Source organism: Solanum verrucosum, unplaced genomic scaffold, assembly GCF_900185275.1.
Source record: "Solanum verrucosum unplaced genomic scaffold, falcon-dt-bn FXZP01000060.1, whole genome shotgun sequence".
Lineage (NCBI taxonomy): Eukaryota > Viridiplantae > Streptophyta > Magnoliopsida > Solanales > Solanaceae > Solanum > Solanum verrucosum.
In genome coordinates, this window is record NW_026020129.1 from 6,558,610 (window position 1) to 6,585,170 (window position 26,561).

The 26,561-nt window shown below is 29.3% G+C and overlaps 3 protein-coding genes across 3 annotated transcripts in view; 1 reads left to right on the forward strand and 2 right to left on the reverse strand.

Moving 5' to 3' along the window:
- The window catches only part of LOC125826377 (uncharacterized), a 103,936-nt gene that overhangs the window by 23,613 nt on the left and 53,762 nt on the right, over positions 1 to 26,561 (forward strand). The window lies entirely within an intron of this gene.
- LOC125826401 (ethylene-responsive transcription factor 2-like) lies at positions 1,352 to 2,053 on the reverse strand. The gene has a single exon (XM_049505713.1). It carries the CDS (start codon positions 2,051 to 2,053, stop codon positions 1,352 to 1,354), a length of 702 nt encoding a protein of 233 aa, XP_049361670.1.
- On the reverse strand, positions 13,572 to 14,388 carry LOC125826402 (ethylene-responsive transcription factor 2-like). Its single transcript, XM_049505714.1, has one exon. The coding sequence runs from the start codon at positions 14,301 to 14,303 to the stop codon at positions 13,614 to 13,616; it is 690 nt and encodes a 229-aa protein (XP_049361671.1). The 5' UTR covers positions 14,304 to 14,388; the 3' UTR covers positions 13,572 to 13,613.

Sequence of the window (26,561 nt, forward strand, 5' to 3'; positions counted from 1 at the left end):
TCTTGATAGACACAAACACCTATTACATGAGTAATCCACTGAAAAACTATTGTCGGTTCAATTAAACAATTAAACAATTAAACAATACTAAAGTTATCATTACACGAACAAAGTGATTCAATTAAGAGAAGGTGTAACTATCTTATGAAAGGTATGTTAGGTAAAGACTAAAATAATGAATTTTGATGGACTTGGACTTGTGATTGTAATAGATGAACTAAAATTTAAGTGTTAGGCTTGAGAAAATGATAAAGTTAAAGACTTAAGTTCCTTAAAATTTAACAAAATATTTATATTTTATTTATGAATGATATATAAATAATTATAAAATTTATATATATAATTTATCGGTTCGGTTTGATTATTTTTACAGTTATTTTTTAGTAAAACCAAAACCAAACAAAATAATATCGATTTTTCAATATTTAAAACCAAATATCAGTTTTTTTAATCGATTTGGTTCGGATCGCGGTTCGATTTGGTTTTTTAATCATAACCATGAACAACCCTAATAGTGCCCTTGTGCTACTCGTACAAACTAGAACAACCACCCAAAATTTTCAAATTCTGAATTCGCGTTTGCCATTTAGAGATAGCGCTCCAAATAACATTCGGGGGTGACCCACCGTCTGTAATCTCTTTTCTTCTTCTTTTGTGTATTTTTCAGTTCAGTTTGTTGAAAATGCGATAAAAACTAAAGCCATCACAATTAAGAAAAAATATTCAATTTACTATTTAGCATGATGAAACAAATAGTATTGTACAAGCAAATGGATATTGCATCGTTAAATTTTAAATATTTATCCATTGATTAAAATATTAACATTACTATTTACTACGAACACATATCAACTCTAGACCAATATAAATATAATTAACCATTTTCAATGATAATTACAGCATTAATTGGAAAAGAAAGTAGAAGAAGAATTTCATCATTATGATAGTTATTACTTATTACTTTACAGTGGAAATTCATTCATTCAACTACAGGCCTATCTTAGAAAGAAATAAAAAAGGATCACATGCCTATTCGAGATAATTAATCCTAAGATAAGTTATTTCATCAAATCGTAATGATGAAATAAATAATCTAAGGATTATATAATACCTCCAATCAAATGTAGAATAAAAATTTTACCTTAAAATTATTATACCTTATTCATAATACCAAAACGACTCTAGGGGTTGAATGGTGCATGGGAAAAGATAATAATTTTGAGATTAGTTTTATCTCACGATTGAATTGATGATTTTAGAATTTCATAAAATATCTTTATTTATCTCATAGGTCTTACCAAACTATCCAAGCTCAGATATTTGATCCGTGAGAAAACCGACCCGACCCATTTTATACCACTTGAGGGACCTTCTTCCTCCTCTTCCCCGGCGCATTATCCGATGACGACGAAGAAGAACATTCCGGCGACATTGATGACTTCTTCGACCTGACTCTAATGGGTTCCGGCTCACCAGAATTAACCCTCAGTGGGAAATTCAGCATTGCACGTGAACCCCTCATGCGAAACGCCGCTTTATCATAAGCAAACGCTGCGTCCTCCGCCGTCTCATACGTACCCAACCACACTCTTTGCCCATTTTTCGCCGGATCCCTAATTTCCGCCGCAAATTTTCCCCAAGGTCTCTGTCTCACACCTCTATAGTGCCTCGCCGTCGGCAGCGTCTGTGGCGGGGCTGTCACTACAGGTTGTGGTGGTGGTTCCACTCTCACCTCCGCCGCCGTATACTGCGTCGCCGCCGCAAATTCCGCGAAATTCCAAATTTCAGGCTCCGATTTCACATTTGGGATTACAGGATCCGATCCATATCCAACGTCATTATCATTAAGAAAATCGGAAAGAAATTTGTCAGTTGAATAATCAAAATCATTCGATAAGGAATTATTAGACTCAATACTATTGTTTCGGCTATAAGTTGAGGTTGAATTATCTGAGCTTGTTACAGGATTTTCCCATTCCCAATCTTCAAGTAATTGAAGCTTAATTGATTCAAGAAGGGCATAATCATTTTCAAAATCTATATTTTCAAACATATTTGTAGTTGTTAATTATGGGTTTAAATTGTTGAGAGTGAAAAAAAGAAGAAGAAAAAAACAGATAGAAAACTGGGGAAGCTTAGAACATTCTTGGTGAAAGGTGAAATGGAGTATTTATAAGAAAAATGGTTCATGCACGGAGCTAATTTTCATGATTGAGATGATTAAAATAATATTTGTTGAAGGAAAGTTTGGAAGTTGCTGCGGAGGAATTGTTCTTCTATGAAGTTTCTCACATGAAGAAAATTTACAGGAGATTTGTACCACGTGCTTTCTTTTCTACTTTTTTTATTCACATTTATCTGTCAAATTTGAACTTTAACACAATCAGTAAGAAAATAAAGATCCAAATAAATACTTTTATTGTGGGCAACTATTATTGAATAGAGATAATATATTTTATCATATCATCCTTATTAATTGATATTTGATGTTAAATCTAGAAAAATAATTTAAAGAATAAATAACTAATGTTTAAAATAGTAGAAAAGTAAAAATAGAACTTCGAATAAAAAAAATGTCTGAATTTGAACATACGAGGGGTTTTGATGTATGGAATGAATCCTATATTGGTAAACGATGAGAATTATGAGTGTTTCTCATAAGACTTGGATAATTTTTTTTTTTCCAGTTAGTTTTTGTGTGATGAATTAGGCCCATCGTCAAATTTGATGGATTGAGTTTGTGATATTAATCATAATCACTTGATTTTTAGAATTCAAAATTTGAATTTTGTTAATTCAAGTTCAAAAGTATACAATAAATCAGTAGATTAATTGGATGAAAATTTTTTTTACACTAGTTTAATAAATTTTTAAACATATCTAAATCAAAACTATTAAATCTTGAAAAACTTGTAATTAACTCACTAGGTTTGGTCCTATTTGAAATCTATTATTTGTAGGTCCTTAGATAAATTAAACATATATGCTTAATTTAATTACACAAACGTTACTAAATTTGAATAAGCTAGTAAGTTATTATACACTAGATCTCTCTTGCATGAGTAAAATAAAATATATAAATTTATTAAGTTTAAGTGGTAACTAATATATGAATACTCATTGATTAAGTATATGATTAAATGCATGTAAAAACATATGTTATATATATATCAATGCATCAAAATATACTATTTCTTTTAAGCTCATTCGACTCAGAGAAATAATAAGCAGATGTATCAAAATATACTATTTCTTTGCAGAAGAATATCTTGCATTTACAAGATATATTTATAATCTTCCAGAAAAAAGTGGAGAAACATATGGAGTTCTGGGAACAACCAGCTTGTTTCCTCGAATTTCTATATTCCCAAATGGATCATCGGGATTTACAGCCCAATTATTTGAATTTGGTTATCTAGATCGGGTCTATGGCAAACCAGATCTACAAGAGTATATATATAAAAAAACATATGCTATATATATATATATATATATATATATATATATATATATATATATAAACATTATATGCAAGTAAGATATTTTCTTAACAAATTATTTTACTTTCTTGATTTACTTCTTTACTTAAGAGATACGAAAGCAGATAGTCAACTTAAACTAATCAACTTTTAAATTTTCTCCATTTAACTTTTTTTCCTTAAAAAAAAAGTCATCACAAATTGGACACTCGACAACAACTTTTCAAAGTTTTCAACTATGTTATGGCAATTTGCTTGTGATATTCACCTACATTAATGCTACTTTGGTTTATGGATAAAAAAGTCTCAAAATTATTATTTTGGGATTTTATTATTTTGGATTACCTTTTTTCACTTTTCATATGAGATAAAATAACATTAAGTTATAGGTATAAATTTATTTTAGAACTAGTTATAATATCAACTAAATAAAATATAAATTGAATTCTCGCATTGAATTTCCCATCTTAGTTCATGAGTCAAACAAGATACTTGGTTTAGTAGATTCTTACAAACTTGATTAAATTTTATATTTTTCTTATAAAATATCTTCATTTTTACGTATAAGTGAATTGAAGAAAGTCATTTTATATAAAACTTTAAGTTTATAAGTTGTCATAAGAAATAACTTTCTCTTTAAAATCTGAAAAAAAAAAGTTAGAATTTTATTTGCTAAGGTATTTAAAGGGTAAAAGATCAAATTTGACCCTAAGTTTGTAGTTCATGAATAAATTATAACCTTTAATCCTATATTCAAAAAGTTACTGCTTAAAAATCTAAGAAATATCTTTACACTATCATTATATATAATTTAATTTTTAATAGGTTGCGTTCCAAATCTTGTATCTTCACAAATTTAGCCGAAAAAGGTAAACTAGATTTGCCTTTGTTAAAAAAAATCTTTTAGGTTAGTGCTCCATATATTAAAAGTAAAATAGGATAAACTTGTAAGTTCTACTCCATTATGTTTACTTTTATTTACGTATTATATTAAAAATATATTTTATTTTTATTTGTCACTTTGAGCATATTAGGAATTTTTTCTTATTATTTTATCCGTATTAATTACTTATTCTCTAAATCATTTTCAAAATCTAAAAAATCAATTAATATTAATATAATAATAAAATATTTATTTTAATCATTACTTTTTCAAAAGCATGCAATATTCCGAACAAATAAAAAGGGACAAAAATGTGAAATCGGATGATTTTTATGTTTATTTCATTGACAACTTCCGTTCCCGATTTTTGTAATAAAATAAGAAGAGATATTTATAAATATTAATGTCCAAGCTTACTGTTGATCCAGTAACATATTATTAATATCGGATATCGTTAATATTCTATATGTTGCAAGTCTCAACAAGGGGGCTAGGGTGATTGGAGTCAGAGTCATAATCAAACATGACACTTGTTTAATGGATTTAGCTAAGAAATTAATAAAGTTATATTTATATTATTAGATATAATTTTTTTGATATGATTATAAGCGCTCGATCCTAACTAGTATCGTATCTGAATATCAACATCAAACGGTGGCTAAGGTTCAGCTATTCTGTATTCTATGCATTGAGCTCAATCAGTTAGTGTACATATGTGTAAAGGGGAAGGTCCAATTTTCAGGGTATTATTAGCTACCCATCTCATTCAAAAGAAGAAAAAACGTGAAAGAGTTTGAATATTCTTATCTTTAAAAGAGGAAAATGAATTTGGGAATGTACATATATTTAAATGGAGTATCGTTCATATCCATATAAGTATGACAGGTTTTTCAAAATAGAGATAATAGGAATATCTATATATTCTAGTGTAAAATCAAGTATATATGGTTTGTGTGCGTCTTAAGAAAAAATATGCTTTCACTTAGAGGCGGGATCAAAATTTGAATTATATGAATTTGAAATTTTAGTTCTTTTATATTATTGAATTTTAAATTAATACTACATATTCTTTAAAAAATTTAAGACAAATATAAAATTTAGACTAAAGCTAATAAGTTCGATCAAATCAATATATTATACTGCTCTAGTCCTGCTTTAACTTCAAAACTACTCCTAGTTCCATAAGCCATTGCGTTTTCACAATGGACTTTTATTCATAAAGTGATATAACTTGTTATTTTTAGTTGTTCAGTATTGATTTGATATATTCATTAAAAAATAATAAATAAATAATTTTATTATATTACTCTTAAAATATAATAAATTCAATTAGAAATATAACTATAATAGTATAATTAATAACAAGGCTAAATTAAAAATTAAATGATAAATTATTTGTTAATTTTCTAAGCTAGAAAAGTTAAATTGAGCATATATTTTTAATATAGTTGAGAAGTAAAAGTGTACGGAGAAAGTAGCTCTTCTTTTTTATGTACTCCCTTGTCCCGGTCATATGACTCACTTTTTTTTTAGTTTATCCCAAATAGACACACTTATATAAATAACAATTTAACTTTAAATACTCATGTTACCCTTAATGAAATGATTTGTAGCCACACAAACATCTATCACTTATTTTAAATTACAACTTTCAATTTTTTTTTAAAAAAAATTCAGTATCAAATCAAACTTACTCATATAAAATGGAACGGAGGAAGTAATATATTATAGAACTAATAGCCTCATGAGCTGTACAAACTCTATAGACAATTTTGTTTCTTCCTATGTTGATTAAGAATATAAAAGCACCAAAATTTCCAAATTATAACCTGCTCAATTTTTTTTTCCTTTTCAAGGTATGACATCAACAAAATATATAATGAAAGTACATTGGAATATATAATAACTAATAGTAACTCTCATTTGCTATCAACTCTTAATAAATACAAGTGGGAATTAATAATTAAAATCTTACAATTAATTTGTTTCAAAAGTTTGACCACTGTGGTCCTGCAGTCTATTTATAAAGAATATGTTTAGAATAATATATAAAATCTATATTTTTGAATTAATCAGAGTCGTCTATATTTTGCACTGCTGCTTTAACAGCCGTTTGATCTGAAAGACTGCACGTACAACAATGTTGACTAAATTGGATTCTCTCCTTTACTTTGACTAATTAGATAATTATATTATAGTCCAAATAGTCTTATGACTTAAAAAGGAATTATTTGATCCAAGTACGAGAGTTGTTACGTGTCCAATTTTTTTGTGTTTGTTCAAAGTTTTAAGTTATAAAAATGGAATTATTTTTTTGTCTAAATTGAAAATAGTTAAAATGCTATATATTCAAAATTCAGATAAGTAAGCATATTTTGTGGTCAAATAATTGGTTATATTATTCCCTTATGATGTACTTTTATTTTCGAATTCTTTTGGGATAAAATGTAAAGGGTAACTATGAAGGGTGTGTTCAGTAGTAACAATCCAAGCAACTCCGTTGGTTACTCGAATTTATAATCTTTGGATTTAGAGTGAGGGGTATTTATTATTCGAGCAACTCCTCTTGTTTATCAATGAGTTAACATTACAACAAAAATAACTTTTAGTAACAAAAATATACATATTAACAAAAAGTGCTAAAAAATTATACCGACTTTAGTTAATTTTCATTAGATCTAATATCACTATATGCTTTAGCGACATTTATAAAGAGTGCTAGTAGAACATTTGTCACTAACAATAATTAAGTTATTATCAACAATTAATTGCCGTTTCAGATATTTCTGGTGTAGTGTTAATCAAGAATTAATTATGATAATAACATAATAATGACGTTCCAACTAAATCAATGAATGAAGTATATTTATGATTTTGAAATGCGTGGACAGACAAATTACAATGTTTTTATATTCTTGAGACAAATCATGTTCTGTTTCTTGAATGTCTAGTTGAACTTCTGGAATCTAATTAGGTGATTACATATTTTGATTTTGATTTTTTATTTGGGTTCAAAGTTCAGAGCCCTGATTAATTTCGAATCGAACATTATAGGGCTCATTCGGGGGTGACACTTCCAACAAATTTTTCTGCATACTCAGGGCTCAAAATTTAGACCTCTGATTAAGGATGTATCAGTGTCATCACAACCCATGTTGGTAATTAGGTGATTACACATGTCCTAACTCATATTTTTTCTGTGTCAAATTAATTGTTCTGTTTTGCTTATCAAGAACTAAATTAATTTATTTTTTAAATTCATATTAAATTACATCGGTTTATTATTTTTGAGACCAAATTTATTTTTGAAATAATAAGCGACAATTTAAATTGGACAAATATAATAATTTTCTATTTGATTTATGTTCAAAATTGAAAGAAGACGAGAAATCTTGTCTTGTTTTGTAACAAAAAAAAACCATGAACGAAAGGTATTTAAAGCAAAGATACAAATAATTTCAAACAATGAAGTTCCAACTTGATCAATAATGAAGTACGTATAATATTACTTGTGATTATAAAATATGTATAATTGATAGAATGAACATTATTGTACGTTCTTGTAGATTTTTATTCAAGCATCTTGAAAATCAAAAGACTTGAACATGCTGTTCTTTATTTTATGAGTATATTCAGATGAGAAACCAAATATAATAGTACTTACTTTACTACTACATTATTATTAGTTTAGTACTGATTAATTTAATTAAGCTGATGTACGTGTAAATATTTCATAATTAATTAGCACTTTTGTCTGTCCATGGCCATTCTTAAGGACTAGAAATTGTTATTTTATTTCTTAATCTAAGTGTGGAAATCATCTTATCATAGGATAGGGGTAACTTTAGGCGGAAAAATCAATAAATAGTGTAGGCTTAGATTTGCAATAGCGATTCTTATAAGCAATCTTAGCAATTTCTATGCAATGTAATAACGTTGTTGTCTTACAATGCTATGAGAGATGCTTCGTTCTTAGTTACTATATTTGAATAGCTAAAACGTATTTCTTTGATTATAAATTCTTAAAGTACTTTGAATTATTAATTAATCAATAAGGAGTATAATTTTGTAGTACGTTTTATGTACTTTCTAAGTATGTAAAATTTTATTTTAAAAAAATTTGAAGAATTTATATCAAACACTAATTAATTTGAATTTCATACTTCAGATCAAGACAAATAGAATAGTAATCTCTTCGTTTTGATTTGTTTATTTAATTTTGACTTAATATATATATATATATATATATATATTTTTATTTTTATTTTTTATTATTTTTTTAATTATTTTTTTTAAAAAAAATAATTAAATTTTGTGATCTTAAATTAAAAATAATCAGTGAAATAAAAATTTCAATAAACCAAAGATTACAACTAAATAACTATTATTATATTCTTATATTTTACGACCTTTATCGACTACAACCGATTGACGGAGGCATCAACCCACCACCTAGTAAAGTAAATGACAACACAAAATGACTGCAACCTACGTTTTATGGTTGAGATTTTAAGAAGGTAATTCAGAAAAGTCAATATGTATGACTAAGTAAGTCAAGTCAAAGGTTTGGATAGTCAACAAAGTTATGGATAGACTAATAAAAACAGTTTTAGCCATATTTGCTGACTGCCCTATGCAACTACGCTACAAATGATGGGCAAACACCCCGTGCTGTTTCAAGCTAATCCGAATTCGAGAGTTAAATAATATAAATTTTGAATAATATTTTAAGCTGTATATTTTTTTATCATATTAATATAAGAAAATAATAATTTATGATAATACTTTTTATATAATTCTATAGATACTGTTGGTTCTTGGATAAATAGTTTCAAGCTAATCAGAATTTGAGAGTCAAATAATATAAATTCTGATTAGTATTTTAAAAAATATATTATTTCATCATAGTGATATAAGAAAGTTATAATTTATAGTAGTATTTTTTGTTTAAATTTTACATCTTTATATATTGTTGGTCCTTAGAAAGATAGTTTAAAAGGTTTGACAAGCTAGCGTCGGGCATCCATATTCATTAGAGAGAGTATTGAAACATTATTGAACTTGACACAAATTATTAATTCATCTATGAATTATTGACAGTCTTTAAAACACCTCTCTACTTGATTAACTAAACTTATATACACCTCCGATATGTTACATGACATAGCAAGTGGTTTCAAATTCTTATAAGAGCATGAAATTCTTAAGAAAAAGCTAAGAGAAGTGTTGAATTAGGGATGTATTTCACTCATTTTATGAGATCAAAATGTATTTAAGTTCAGTTAATCAGCTAAAAAGAGTGTTTTTAAGAGAATCTGAAAGTCCAAAGGGTATCTTTTTTCTTTTAAAATGTATAAATGGACACCGAATTTTCTTTTATACCAAAATGGACAACTCGTTGATGGCAGCGAGATCCTTTCTTCGATCTTTTCTCGCTGCGGGGGCAGCGATTTCATTTTTTTTAAAAAAAAAAAAATCATTCTTAAATCGCTGCCATGGCAGCAATTTCTTTAAAAAAAGAATTTTATGCATTTGTTTTCTTCCCAATCACGGTTTTTTGGGTTAATAGTCAAACTTTAAATCTTTTTTATAAAATTCCTTCTCCGTAATAATGTTACAATATATTAATAGTCAATTTTTTTGGTAACTAATTTTTTTTATGTTATATTATAATTTATATTCCCAATAATAACAATTTTCGGTTTTAATTAAAAAAAAATCAAACCACAAATTGTATATGAAGCAAATTATTATTCAATATAAGAGAAAGATTGAATTTTAGACGCCACTAATGGTGTTACAATTGAGAAAGGATCTCGCTGCTGGGGCAGCGAGTTGTCCGTTTTGGTATTAAAAAAATTTCAATGGCTCATTATGCATTTTGAAAGAAAAAAGTGGAGCCAACAGAAATAAAATTAATAATTCACACCAAATTTAAACGTGTTTTCAATACTTCTCTCAATTTATTATTTCATATAAATGGTTTAAGTTAGTTAATGTTATTAATATTAATATTATCCTGAAATAAACATATCTAATTAACCTAAATGTATCGCGCATTCCAATGCTTTTGCACATTTCTTGTCTTTTTGGTTTCTCAATAATATTTAAATTAATATGTTGATTAATTTGAATTCTGCAAAATTTATATATGAAGGAAATTGTTTTTTAACATAATTTTTGTTGTATTCAGGTTCAAACCAAGACGCTTCTAGTAAAAGATAAATAAAAGGATCCATTACATTACAATTTTTATTGGCATAAATAAATTCAGAATTTAAATTAAATGAATTTATTTTTTAAAGTTTTTAGTGTTGAATTCAAATATAGATTTATATCTACTATTTATTACACATTTAATAATTTTTCACATATCAATTTATACGCTATATCAAAATATTAAATTCAAACGAACCTATATCTTAAACGGGATCCTCCCATATTTACTCAATCTACGTGCAGTGTGTCCGTACTAACGATACTACTATTATCTGTTGAAAATATATATTCCATGGTACTCCTATTCTTCTGTTGAAAATATATACTCATCAAGTATGAATTGATATCCCTACTCTTTAAGAAAAATTGTATTATATTCTATTGTATAATTTGTTTACTCAATCAACCTCCCATTAGAATTTTTGGTATAATGGTTTGGCAGGTCCATTCGGAGATGACACTCTCAACAAGATTCTTCATACCCAGGCTCAAATCGAAATATTTGGTTAAGGGTGAAACAGTTCCACCACTGCACCATAACCTAATGTGAAACTTTATTCACGCTCACATTCTTGTTGCATAAAACACATTAAAGAAGAAAATATTTCTTATCAAAACTTTCTCATATCAAAACTCAAACCCTATATCTCTGATTAAGAATAAAGAGATCACGTATTCATCTCTGCCGCACTCCTCGATGGTTTAATTATTAATAATAGTGACAATGGACTAGAGAGTAACCTGAACTTTCTAAAGGAAATCATTTGTTTAAAGCAACCATTCTGTTGAAAGTTGATTTTTGGTCTATTTTGGGTGTTGCTGCCTGATGAATTCATCAAACTAAAAATAAAGTCATATCATCTAAATTGAAAATTGTAATAAGTTTGAAAATTTTGTATGAAGTAATAAAAAGAAAAATGGGTTACGCATTTTTTATTTTCAAATGTACAAAAAGTCTTGCAAAATAAAGTAAAAATATACAAGAATGTGTCTCATTTCTGTAATTCAAAACCAAACATCATCATTTGGAACAAAATTAACACCTTTTAATAAGGTTTTATGTTTATTTAATCTTATTTTCATCTAGTAGTCATTAGTTGGAACTATTTATTTGATTGACAAAACTAAAAAGTTGTGACGAATTTCTTGATTTGGGAGTATTCACATTCCACCGTTGTTCAAAAATGGTTAATGACTTTATGTATATATCATATCATTAGTTGAGAATTGTTATTTATTCAAATTTCAATTTATTGAAAAAAAAAATAGCTTATGTATGTGGCAAAAAATACTGGGTAAATACGTGGAGTATGTGATAAATAATAAAGAATATCCATGAAAACTCCTACCAAAGTGCTCAGTTTAAAGATATGTTTAGAAAAAAAATAAAAAAATAGATACGTTAGATATATCCGTTCAAGACCTTATCACTTGCAGAAAAATATTAGCTAACACACATAATAATATTTTCACAGAGGAGAGGAAATGGTAATTGAGCACAATACTTTAGAGCTTGAGTGGAAGTTTTCTATTGATTGATTTGTTATCTCTGCTACGTATAAATTTTAAAAGGGAATTCAAAAACATTACTTTGATATTCCTATATACTCCAAATTCTCTATATTTTTACTTTTCTATATTTTCATATATTGAAACACAAATATTCTTTGATCTTATAACAAATTTAACTGTATATTTTTTTGGTAAACAAATTCTTGGCTAGATTTTAATAGTCAAATTTAGACGAGGCGCTAAAATTTCAAATTGTTAGACAAAATTTGTCTTAGCATGACAATAATCACCTGAAGTTCTAAGTTGTATTCTAGGTAAAAGGTAACTTTTATAGTATCAACGCCCTTGAATTACCTTTATCTAGTATATATTTAACAGCTCTAAAAAGTCAAAAGTTTATTCAAAACAGTAATAAATTTGATAAAGAATAGATAGGTGGTTGCTATTGAATTTTTAGGAATAAAATATTTACATTAACAAGGCCAATAAGTTCATTCATGTATTTGTCCATAAATTTTTAATATTTAATTATAAATAATTAATATATATTTTAAAATTATTTAATTATAGTAAATTTGTATAATTTACTATAAACACTTAATATAAATAAATAATCCCTCCGTCCCAAATTAATTATTTACTTTCAGAAAATAAAGTTTAACAATTAATTTGGACGGAGGGAGTACTTGTTTAGTGCTTGATGTTCAACTATAGTTTTTTCTTCTTCTTGATTAGTACATATTTCTCACTTTGGTAATAAAATTAGACACTAAATTCCAAACTTGAAAGTCCCCAACCAAAAATGCATTAGTCGGAAGATTGATAAAATAAAGAAAAATTTAAAAAAAATTGCATACTCGCGCGTGACGATAACCACTAACTTTTGATATTATATTTCTCTTACCTTATTTAGAAAAGGAAAGAGAACACTTGTTTTAAAAATGTTTAGGTTGAATAGGTTTTGAGTTTGGGGGAGGGTAAGTGGATAGGGAAGGGGGAGGGGCCGGCGATGGGTCGAAGGCGAAGTTTGAAACGCAAAATAATTTACGTTAGTCTAAATTTTTCAACAAGCCATCTGACATAAAGAAAAATAAGTAGTTCTTTCTTTCAAACGTTTTATTATTAGATCATCTTTTGACTAATATATAAGTGGATAGTTTTAATAAATTCATAAATCATAAAATACATAAGCTTAAGCATCACCTTATACGTATAGATATAATATACTAGATATACATATAGATGTGAACCCCGTCACTATAATACGGTTTGTAATAAAATTCTACTAGTTGGATGTCATACGTAAGTTTGACCTTTTTATTTTTATTTTAAGAATATCACATTATTGTCTTATTATTATTTTTTCGATAATTATTTGATTATCGTTAATTTCATCAACCACAGCCGAAAAATTAAAGAAAGAACAAATTCATTACTTCACCCAAAATAATAATTAAAAAAAAACAATTTCCGTCGGATAATTCTATTTTTTATTACTATACAGGGCCCACTTTTGGGACTTATTGTTCGGTTCCCTGAGTAACCTTCTTCCTCCTCTTCGTCGACGACGCCGATGAACAATGCTCCGGCGACATTGACGATCTCTTCGAACCGACTCTAACAGGCTCCGGCTCACCGGAATTAATCCTCAACGGAAAATTCAGCAGTGCACGTGATCCCCGCATGCGAAACGCCGCCTTGTCGTAAGCCAATGCCGCATCCTCCGCCGTCTCATATGTACCGAGCCAAACTCTTGCTCCATTTTTCGCCGGATCTCTAATTTCCGCCGCGAATTTCCCCCACGGCCTCACTCTCACACCTCTATAATGTTTTCCCTTTGGCTTCGTCGTTGTAGAAATCATCGCAACCGGTGATTCCACTTTCACCTCCGCCGCCGTCTCTAACGGAGCCACAAATTCCGGTAAATTCCATATTTCAGGTGACATTTGTGACTCCAATTTGACATTAGGGATTACAAAATCAGACGTCTCGAATTCAAATCCAAATCCAAATCCTTCATTATGAAAAATTTCAGGTGTATAATCAAATGAATTAGTAAACACATTGGATTCAATGCTGTTGCTCCGGCTGAACTCTGAGGATGTTGAGTTTTCAGAGCTCGTTAATGGAGCTTCCCAATCTTCAAGTAAGTGTCTTCTAATTGATTCGAGTATCGAAAAATCATTTTCTAGTTCACAATTCGAATACATCGTTCAATAAACTTCTGAATTTTGGTTATGATTTTTTATATCGAAGCGAATTTAGTACAAATATAGCAAAATAAAGAGAAAACAGAGGAAGTTATGAGATTTTTTTTTTTTCTGGATTAAAGCGATGAATGAGGTTATTTATATGGAAATTTGGTTCATGCACGGGTGGGAAATTAAATTATTTGTAATGATTAAAATATAGTTTGTTGGGAATTTGAGCTTTCCTTGAAACTTCTAAATGGAGAAAAGTTCTAAGTTTTTGAGAGGGAAATAGAGGGTTTCAATAACCACGTGTTGTATTTGAAAATTGGAAATTAGGAATTTTGAATATTAATAAGATAAAATTATTGATGTTTAAAATGAAAGTTGTAGTTTTCTATTTGTGAGCCGCATTTTTCCAGTAGTTCACTATTTTGTAGTCGACATTTGGACCATGACTTCCATTAAATTCTTTCTTTTACGTTTCGTTAGAATTATGATATGATTGGTGGAGATAAATACTATGGGAGGTGTGGAGGTGAGTGATGGGATAGGCTTGGTGACAATTTGAAGTATTGTATTTGTTCTTTTCTTTCATTTATTGTTATCCTAGTTTCTTATTATTTATTTTTTTAATTTTTATTTCTATATACTGTTTTTTTTGTACTTCGAATATCATATTCTTTTGCTGTTGTTATTCTTTTTTTCTTTCGAATTAGTATGTAATGCTTTCCATATATGATTTTTCAAAAAGGAAAATGACTAGTCTTTTTTCGTGTAGGAAAAAATATATGACTGTATAAATAAATACACGATCCTTCTAACTTGGTGACATTCACAAATCACAATATAGTCCTAAAGGCTTTTAGAGTTTTGTATAGAAGGGGGATTTTTGAGACACAAGTGTTACGTGTGTACCTCTTTTTATTCTAAAAGAATTGTCTGAGATTATTTTCTCTCGATATTTTTGTACACTCTCATATATAGAGTGGATTTGTCATCTATTTTTGTGGATAAGTTTGATTGATCGAACCACGTTAAATAATTGTGTCTCTTTTGACATATTTCTCATTTGTTTTTATACTCATGGTCTTTCGAGATTTACATTTGCTAGCTTCCACATGACACTTGATTATTTCGATCCTAACACAACCTTCCTATTTTCACTATATAGAAATAAGGTTTGGGTACATGCTACATTCTTCAAACCAAGAAACATACATGATATTGAAAATGAGAGTTCTATGTATGTTAAGTTTTCAATATTCAAACTCATCCCTTTCATCTTAAAATATCAAATCTCAATGTTGATACTTGGCATTTAGGTCATCACTACCTTGGTTTTATTTGTCTGCAGACAAGTAAGATATTTCCCTTGAACAAAGAAAACTTAAACACGAAACTTGTAAGTAAAATTTTCCACTTACGTTTTATCTTTTAGGTTAATCAATACATGAATTGATAGTAATATAGGAAGTTACACTTGTAAGTTCTTAACAATTATAACATAACTTGTCTTGTATAATATTCTTCATTTTAATTCCACGTCAAGAGAGAGCCAAAATGTTGGACTAGTAAAAAGGCAAATATCTTATTGGACCCTCAATTGACATTGTTCATTGATTTTAGACAAAAATGAATTTGTCATAGGGCATTATTTTCTTGTATTAAAAAAACACAAGATTATCCCACTTGTTATGTTAATTAAATTAAGTAGTATACTACTATATAGCACATGTGTCTATATTTAATTGTTTAGTTCTTATAAATTTAATTATTTGGATTTCTCTTAACCTTCTAAAATTCTATAGTCAATATCAACGATGGCTTATTGGTTATATGGTACTTTCAGGAATAAACTCCTTCTTTGATAGGACTTGTATGCCATATCCTCTCAAATTTAGGCATACAAAAGTAAAATATTTTAATTGTGTTAGTAACCAATTGAGCTTCTTCTAGACTCTAGTAGTCGATAGATATGTGTCTTTGTGTATACTACAATATAGTTTGGCTATATAAAGAAACTCTAACACATTATCATCGAGTTCCATCTATGAAAAATGAAATTTCATAATCAGGAACAAATCTAGGAGGGGGAAGAATATTCACCATTCCTTGGACAAAAATTATATAATATATATATATTATAGGTTTTCTATATTTATGTACATATATAAATTCTTAATCACCTAAATAAGATGTAAAAGGTTAGCTCAGAGTAGTCCAAACATTCATGCACTCCAACGTTTAAGGTCCGATTCTCACTACTTGACAATTGCATTATTGTTTACGTACTTATCTACATATTTACATCTCTATTTTTTGAATCTCGTGAATAATTTTTTTGATTTCATCACTTGTAATAGTAATACTGACTATTTTTCAAAGATTGAGACAAAAGGAATCCATATATCCTACGCGATACATAATATATTAGGTTGTCATGACCTAACTAGGTGGCTGTGGCCAACAATTAGTGGACTCACTCGACTAAGCAAACTCTCAAATTTAATATTAATAAAGTGCAGACACATATGATCAAAGTTTAACCGGATGAAATTTTAGATAATTTATCTGAAGGATCACATGTATGGAATTGTTCCAAATTGATGAATGTGCAAAAAAATAATTTTAAAGCAAATACATATTAAACAATAATGTCCAAATAAAAAACCCTGTGAATTTTTACACGGACTATCATATCTTATACGTAACATAATAACAATAAGCATAATTCAATAACATTTAACAACGTATTAGTTCAAAATGGAAACACTTAAGATCTATTATAAAACTGATCAGGTATAAGTTACTATAAGCTTAAGCAAACAAACTTATGAACAAAAATAACCGCTACTGGATTTTTTCTTTTGGGAAGCTCATATAAATCGATTTCGATTTTATCTGTTTCAAAAATATTTTACTCTTAATATGTTCCTCGTGAAAACAATTTCTTATGTGTAATAATAAAAATATTTTATAAAAAAGATATAAAACAAAAAATAGTAAAGAATTACAAAAACAAATCTCCGGTACATCAACGTAACACTAGGAACATGTAGTACCCCATGTGTCGAGCTGACAAGTGACGACATGAAACTGATGATTATTCAATTTTTATTTCTATTAATTAATCCAACTTTATAAAAGATAAAACTGCTAATTATATTTGCTTACATGAGCATTAGTATGTAATGCTTTCCGTCTATGGTTTTTCAAAAAGGAAAATGACTAGTCTAAAGGCTTTTAGAGTTTTTATAGAAGGGGGATTTTTGAGACACAGGTGTTACGTGTGTACCTCTTTTTATTCTAAAAGAATTGTCTGAGATTATTTTCTCTCGATATTTTTGTACACTCTCATATATATAGTGGATTTGTCATCTATTTTTATGGATGAGTTCGATTGATCGAACCACGTTAAATATTTGTGTCTCTTTTGACATATTTCTCACTTGTCTTTGTACTCATGATCTTTCGAGATTTACATTTGCTAGCTTCCACATGGTTCATTGATTTTAGACAAAAATGAATTTGTCATAGGGCATTATTTTCTTGTATTAGAAAAACACAAGATTATCCCACTTGTTATGTTAATAAAATTAAGTAGTATACTATATAACACATATGTCTATATTTAATTGTTTAGTTCTTATAAATTTAATTATTTGGATTGCTTTAACCTTCTAAAATTCTATAGTCAATATCAACGATGGCTTATTGGTTATATGGTACTTTCAGGAATAACCTCCTTCTTTGATAGGACTTGTACGCCATATATATCCCCTCAAATTTAGACATACAAATGTAAAACATTTTTATTGTGTTAGTGACCAATTGAGCCTCTTCTAGTCGATACATAGGTGTCTTTGTGTACTACTATATAGTTTGGCTACCGAAAGAAACTTCTAAGGCATTATTATAGAGTTTTATCGATGTAGTTTGAAACTTCATAATAAGGAACGGATGTAGGGAGCAAGAGGATGTTTACTCGTATAATATCACCTCAGCCAGGGACGGATCTACATTGCCCTTTTCGGGTGCTCCAGCACCATTAAGCTTGTATTAAACTAACTATATTTATATAAAATTTTGAAGTAATGAGATAAAATTAAAAAGTGAATACCCATGTAATAAGTAGTGATTTGGCTCAGTGGTCATAAGTGGATGCTTAAGGTTTATGTGCATTTGTGTTGGCATTTCTTAAAATTTTAAAGACAAGTTCTTCTTCTCTTCTTACTTTCTCTAGCTGTTTTTCTGCCATATATTGTGCTTAAATATGATTGTCTTTTTACGAGTTATAAATTTGCTCATTCTATTTTGTGATTGGTAGTAAGGGAGCACCCATGACTTTAAAAATCTAGATCCACCACTGGCCTCAGCAAAACATTATACTTTATATATATATGGTAGATTTTCTATGTTTGCGTGTATATATATATATAAAAGGCATAATACATAAATCTGTCATTTAATTTATTGTAGTTGGCCGACATCTATGCCATCCAACTTTGAATGTGCACAAGTAAACACTTAAACTGGTATAAAATTGAATAAGTAATCATACATGTCTACGTAGCATAATACACGTAGGACGCCACATAGGACACAAAATTGTCGTATAGGACACCACTTAGGATGAATGTGTCTATTCGTTCAATTTTATACAAATTAAGTGCTTACTTACGCATACTCAAAAATAAAAGATGTATATGTCAGTTGAAGTCAAGTTAAAGGGCATATTTATACAATATCTTAACAAAATGTAAAAGGTTAGATCAGTATTTCAAGGCATTCAAAATGCACCCAAACATTCAAGCTGGTTCAATTCTCATTGATCACATTAGATTTTACGTATTTATAATTTGCATGTTTACCTCTTCGCCTTTTTTATAGTTTGTATTTTTAGTTCACATGCAAACATTTTGATGTTAATATGTCCTCATGAAAATGATTTCTTGTTGGGTTTTAAAGGTGTGAACAGGAAATGAAGGGTTGTGACTCTCCTGATGAGTTGTGACTATGCCGAAGGGTTGTGAACTTTATGAAAGTTGTGTCCTTTCTAAAGGATTGTGACCGTTTGAAAGGTTATGCCTTTTCCAAAGTGTTGTGACCTTTCTGAAAGGCTGTCTTCTTTCTGAAAGGTTGTCTTTTTTCCAAAGGGTTGTGACCTTTACCCTTTGTTGGCTATAAATAGAGAGGTTTTCTCTCATTTTTCTATATCGAATTCTTCCCTTCTTTTGCATACATTTATCGATCGATCGTGTTTGTGTGTGTGATTCTTTGCTGTCATTTTGAGTTCGTTGAAATTATCGAAGTTTGAGGTACCGCTACTTCTTTAATGGTTAATCCGTTTTATCTTGGGAGGAATTAATCTGCAACCTCGGGTACTTGAGGGGATTAAATTTCTTAAGGACACACAGTGGGTTCTGTGGACTCGGATAGTTCTTTCTGTTTTTCTTTTCATCTTTTATTATTTCTGATTTGCTAATCTGAATGCAGGAGAGTTTTGTTTTTCAACTCGTGATCAGATTTCCTCTCTCTATCAACTAATTTATTATGGTCGGGAGGAGATAACATTTCTTATATGTAAAAAAAAAAAATTCTTATTAAAAGAACATAAAACAAAAGATAGTAAAGAATTACCAAAGCAAATCTCCTCTACATCAAGGTAACACTAGGAACATGTACTACCCCCATGTGCCGAGCCGACAAGTGACGACACGATGCTGATGATTATTCAATTTTTATTTCTATTAATTAATTAATCCAACTTTATAAAATATAAAATTGCTAATTATATTTGCTTACATGATGAGCATTAGCGTATATAAACAACACTATTTTGTATCTGCTTCTGAATTTAACTTACGTTACTAAATTTGCAAGATTTGGGAAACAGATGAATCTTAACTTAAAGTATATATTTTTTAAAAAGCCTCCACACACACACAACATATATAGAAAATAATTTAAAGACGATGGCGATTCTATTCATTAAGACAGTTCTATCATTTTCTAAATTGATTAAGAATAAAAACTGTGCTATGTTTTTTTCTTTTTAACTTTAAGAAGACGGAATTAATAATATAAAATTAGACATGTGGAGAGGTATTAGACATGATATGCCACAAATTTATATTATCGAGAACATAATTTTAGATATGAAGAAGTGGAAGTCGCGTATTAGGTAGAAGGATAATACGGGTAGTTAGTGTTGTCTTGCAGTGTGCAAGTTCAGTGCTTGTCATAGGACAAGTCGTGCCCTTATAGTAATTCTTGTCATATGTTGTTTATTGCATTTCGATCATCATATTACTTTGTTGTTATTACTGATGTCATTATTTTCTTCTTCTTTTTACCTGACTTTGATATACTTGAGCCGATGATCTTCCGGAAACAATCTCTCTACCTCCATGAGATAGTAATAACTGGTAAAATCTGTGTACACTCTACCCTCTTAAGACCCTCAAATTTCACTGAGTATATTGTTATTATAAGTATAACAAATAAAAAAAATATTATACATATCATTTAGACATCATTGTGTTTCTCTTTTTAAGCTAGTAGGTATATTGAATTAATATTTCATCAACAACTTTATTCAAATTTTTGACCAATCTTGAAATGTTCCTATATATTTATAAGACTATACTTGTAATGTTTTTACTTAGTCGCAGAAAACCGTTTTGATATTATTGAAGATGGCACATATAACAATGCAGACCACATTGTATTTGCTCTATGACTTTGACATGGATTTATATTACGTATTACTATTAAAAATTTAAAGAAAATCCTAAGATGGCAAAAAAAAATGTACGAACACTGCCTCTACATGCCAAAAATAACAAATTAAGCATGCATTTTTGGCCGCAATGTTTGAGGGACTATTTAGCTTTGAACTTTTTGTTTTTTACTTCTATCTATTGTACTTCCCCCGTTCTAAAATAGTTATCACATTTTACTTCTCGAGAGTCATTAGAATAATTTTTAAAATCAAAATATTATCATTTGACTCTGAAAAAATATATTGACTCTCAAATGAATTTTGGAGGGACTTTTGAGTTTTCGACAAATTCTCGGGGCTGTAATTAAAAAAAAAGTTTTAACATTTCTCCACTTGTTAGTGTGAACAAAATCTTATATATATAAATAAATGCTTATCGGAACTCTGTAATAGATCTCACTAATTTATCTTCAAAGCTCAAAACTTAGCATGTGTAGTATATTTGAGCTTGTGTTATAATTTTTATAGCTTTTTATTTCTTTTTCTATTTTGATGTGAGATTCTCTAAGTGTTGTTAGATTCAAAATAATTTAGTGTACGTCGTGAAGAAGCTAATAAAGCAGATCATGAAAAATAATAAAACAGGTAACAAAAGAGAATATATATCAAAAGAGACATAAATAATTTAACGTGGTTCTGTCGATTGACCTACATTCCGCAGATAGATATAAATAATTCATGAAATTAAAAAAGTCAAGAGAAATAACTTCACAAAATTCACTTAAAAAAAAGAGAGGTTCACGCAAAGAAATGGTGACACTTGTATCCACAAAATTTCCCTCTAAACAAAACTCTCAAAGTCTTTATAACTACGTTATAAAGGCAAACAAATGAGAAGAAATGAACTTCAATGTGTTGAGTTCAAAATATTTCCCAACAAGAGAGATATAGTAAGATATTTTGATATGATTTGACTAATGCATACATATAAAACTCAAATAAGATAAAAAAATATATATTCAGAACAAACCGTATAATAATCGCTTCAAATTAATTTCTTCACAAAATAAAACACTTTACCTTTCAAATCAAATTAGAAGTTCTTAATACACTAACATAAATTGTAATAAAGATGGTTGAGGTCCCTCCCCTTTAATCTGTAATTAGATCTAATTTGATTCCAAATAATATTATAGTGTTTAATTATAGATAAAAATTTTGATTGCCAAGTTAATGATTTTATTTTGTTTTTAAAATCTAAGACGAAATAGAAACTGTGCACTATATATCAGTCTATTAAGGATAATTTCTACGAAGTTACTTTGATCAACAATTTAACATAATATTTTCTTAATAAGTGTGTGAGACACATTTGTTTTAATTTTTCAACACCAAACTACATATAATATCATGACTTTTCATGTTTACTAAGAAAGCTAATATTGCACTCAACCCAAGTAATTAGTTAGGTAAAATATAATTAGCAAAATGTGTTTAAAGGGTAAGACCTTTTTAGCTTCTTTTTAACTTTGTACGTCTTTTAAAGAGTGAAATTCAAATGTATAGAGTATTTTATGTTTTTTTTATACTATATAATATATTTCATTTTTATGAAAGTAGATGTCCAGATTACCTGTACCCCGATTTCGTATGATAATTTTCCCATGTTAGTTGGAATAAATATTTCTAAAAAAATTCAAAATTTCAAACGTGATTGTTTTTTTAAAAAAAGGAAGCTGCAGGTAATTTTCGTAGCTTTGTTTTGTACGGACAAGTTGGCTGTCTAGTTTATAACTAAAAGGATTGCAATCTTTAAATAAATTAATTGCAAGTGGCCAATCAAGTTGGATTTTGAATTTTAATTTTAATAAATGAAGAAAGATCTCCTTTTGGTTCCTTCTAGTATTATTTTTATTAATAATATAGAAGAGGCTATAAGCACACAATTCATAAACGATATATATATGTTTGAGTTTTGTGATTGGAGTCTAAGCTAATTTGTTGCTCTAAATGTGTGAGGGCTACTTCGGTTAGAAGTCCCGTTATACTCATTGATAAATTTCATTTAAACACTCAAATTATGATTTGTTTCAAGGGAAAAAGGACAAATATACCCCCGAACTATCGTAAATGGTATGTAGATATCCTTTGTCATACTTTTGGGACATTGGTGCCTTTGCCGTCCAAAATCTAGAGCATATATGCCCTTTAGTCTAACGGAAGACTAAATAGGGACACATGGCACAATCTTATCCGTCGATCCGATATTTAATAAATGTTGGATCGGTGGATAAGATTATGACACGTGTATGTCCGTTAGTATAAAGGGTATATATGCTCTAATTTTTGGACAGCAGGAGCACCAATGTCCCAAAAGTATGACGGAGGGTATCTGCATACCATTTAAGATAGTTCGGGGGTATATTTGTCCTTTTTCCCTTGTTTCAATTAAGCATCTAAACATATGATGTTTATTTCTATTAATGCTTTCGATTTAAGTACTAGACCATTCATACTTCTTGATTTAAAATTTTGTTTAAATCAATTAACCCACTTTGTGTTCATCAACAATGCAAGCACATTCAAACAAAATAATGCAAGTACTTTTCAAGTATATTGAGCTAAATCAATTATCGAAATCAACCATAACTAAATAATGAGTTTTCAATTTTCAACAACACATAAGAAAAAAAGATTGAGAGTTGAGACAATGGAGGAAGGAGGAGAAGGACGAGGAGGAGCACAAATTTTGACGAATATCTATATTTACATACGATAATTTTCTTAACGCGGACAAAAATCAAATGTCAACCTAAAATTATTACCAGGTACTCAAAATTGAATTAATGCAATATAGCAAATAATCCCATAAAAGTAATTAACATGCTACACATACATAAATTAAACTACATAACCATACTAATATTCGAACTATATATGTATGTATAACAATATTATACCAACTTATACAATATGAGCATAACGTTATACCAACATATACAACATGCACATAATAATCTACAAAATATATGTCACATTATGTACATAAATCATAATATAGATATAAAGTCAACCCAAAATATATGTATGCGCCTTCTCAAAATTGGAATATTTACTTGCTATTAAGATTGAAGGCTAAGCTAATATATCTATTTACGTGGTAATATATGCCAAGTTTATAAAAGGTCAAGTTTAAACAAATTGATGTACGTAACAAATTATAAAAACAACAATAACTATGTATATAGAAAATCAAAACAATTACACATATACCACAATTATAATGGATAAATTAAATAACATTATGAAGTAAATCTCACTAGTTAATTATAACCACATTTCTCATGCCACATAAAATGGTAAATTAGTCCAACTCCTATATATAAACTTCAAGAACACCAAGAACAATTCATAATATTTAGTCAATGATAATAAATTATGGCAAAAGTACCAATCTTTCTATCGTCTCCTCCTTATTATCACGTAGGGATGGTAAAATGGGTAATTTATATGGGTACCCATTTAAATTATCCATCCACTCATTTAAAAATGGGTAAAAAACGAATCAAACTCATATTACCCATATAAATGTGGGTAGTTAAATGGATAAAATAGACTCATTTATAAAAGAAATAAAAGTGACATTAATATTTTTTTTAAGGTGTAGGAGGTCAGGATAGGAATGGGTGGGATAAGGGAAAAAGTCAAATTTTGTTTTGAATAACAATTATTTTTTTGGCAAGGGGCTGGGTGGGGTGGGGTGGGGGGGGGGATAGTGATGGGGTGATCAAAGTAGTAACAAATAAATTTAATTTCTTTAAAAAAAACAAATAAAAAAACAAATTTATTTTTTTAGGCGTTGGGGTTTGGTGCTGGGGGGGGGGGGGGAGGGGGGGGGGTGATGAAAGTAGTAAAAAATAAATTTAATTTCTTTTAAAAAACAAATATAATTTTTTAGGCGTTGGGGGTGGGGGTGGGTTGGGGGGCTGGAATGGGGGGCTAGTGGTGGTGGGGGTGATCAAAGTAGTAAAAAATAAATTTAATTTTTTAGGCGTTGGGGGGGGGGGGGGGGAGGGGGGATAGTGGTGGTGGAGGGTGATCAAAGTAGTAAAAAATAAATTTAATTTCTTTTAAAAAACAAATAAAAAAATAAATTTAATTTTTTAGGCGTTGGGGGTGGGGGGGGGGGCTGGAATGGGGGGGAGGTAGTGATGGTGGAGGGTGATCAAAGTATTAAAAAATAAATTTAATTTCTTTTAAAAACCAAATAAAAAAATAAATTTAATTTTTTAGGCGTTGGGGTGGGTGGGTGGGGGGGTTAGAGTAGTAAAAAAAAAGTAATTTTTGAGGCGTTGGAGTTGGGGTAGGGGTGGGCAGGTTAAATTTAAAAAGTTCTAAGTATTTTTTTGTGGGGATGGGGTCAATGGCGTACGCAGGACTTTTTGTAAGTAGTGTCATCTTTTAAAATTAAAATAAATAAACAATATAACATCATATTAAAATATATATATATATAACTATACCTTTTTATATATAAAAAAAAAACTTTCGATAATTTCATTTGTTTAATAAAATGTATTCAAAATAATACCATGTGAGAAAGAAGGCAAATGAAAAGAACATAAAAAATGAGGCCAGACAAGTTCGAACCCGCGACCTCACTTGCGAATTTCAAGCCAAAAAACAGTTGGGCCGCGGACAACTTTGATTGTAGGAGTGTCACATTTATAATATATAACTGTATATCTGTTTTTTCCCTTCATATTTCGTAAAAATTTCGGACGAAGCAGTGTCACGTGACACCCATAGCCCTTGCTAAATCCGCCCCATCCAGGGGTAGGGCTGGGGGTGAGGGGTGAAGAGTAAGGTAAGAAATTTTGCTTTTGAAGCTTTTGCCTTTTAACATGATCCCTATAATAATATGGGTAAATATGGATACCCATATTACCCATTGAGTAACTCGTTTTTACCCATTTAAAATATGAGTCGAGTCGAGTATTTTACCCATTTTTATTTAACTCGTTTTCGATCGACTCATTTTGTCACTCCTATTATCACATATACATCTATGTGTACCCAGTGGCGGATCTAGGATTTAGAGTCCGTGGGTGCCAAATAGACTTATCGATTAACAATTATAAAAAAATAATAATAATGTGCCAGCTATTTTTCCTTAAAAAAGTGTTCTTGGAGCCTTTTTTTTCTTAAAAAAAAAAGGCAACAAATTTCTCAAAAAAATAGGTACAAATGGGATTCGAACCCGCAACATCAGCCTTCTAAAGTTGCCCTCCTACCTTGGCACCACAAGCCAGCTTTGTTCTCTGGGTGACACGCTTTATATTTATACAATATTATATATATATACCTATGTATATATAGAGTTTCAGTCGAAGTTCGGGGGTGGCGTGGCACCCCCACACCCCTACGTAGGTCCGTCACTGTGTGTACCAACATGGGTAACAGTGCATTGGTTGGAGTATTTCACTCTTACAATAAGAGGTCTTGAGTTCGAGCCTTAGGTGGGGAGAAAATCCTATTGGGAGCTAACCCCC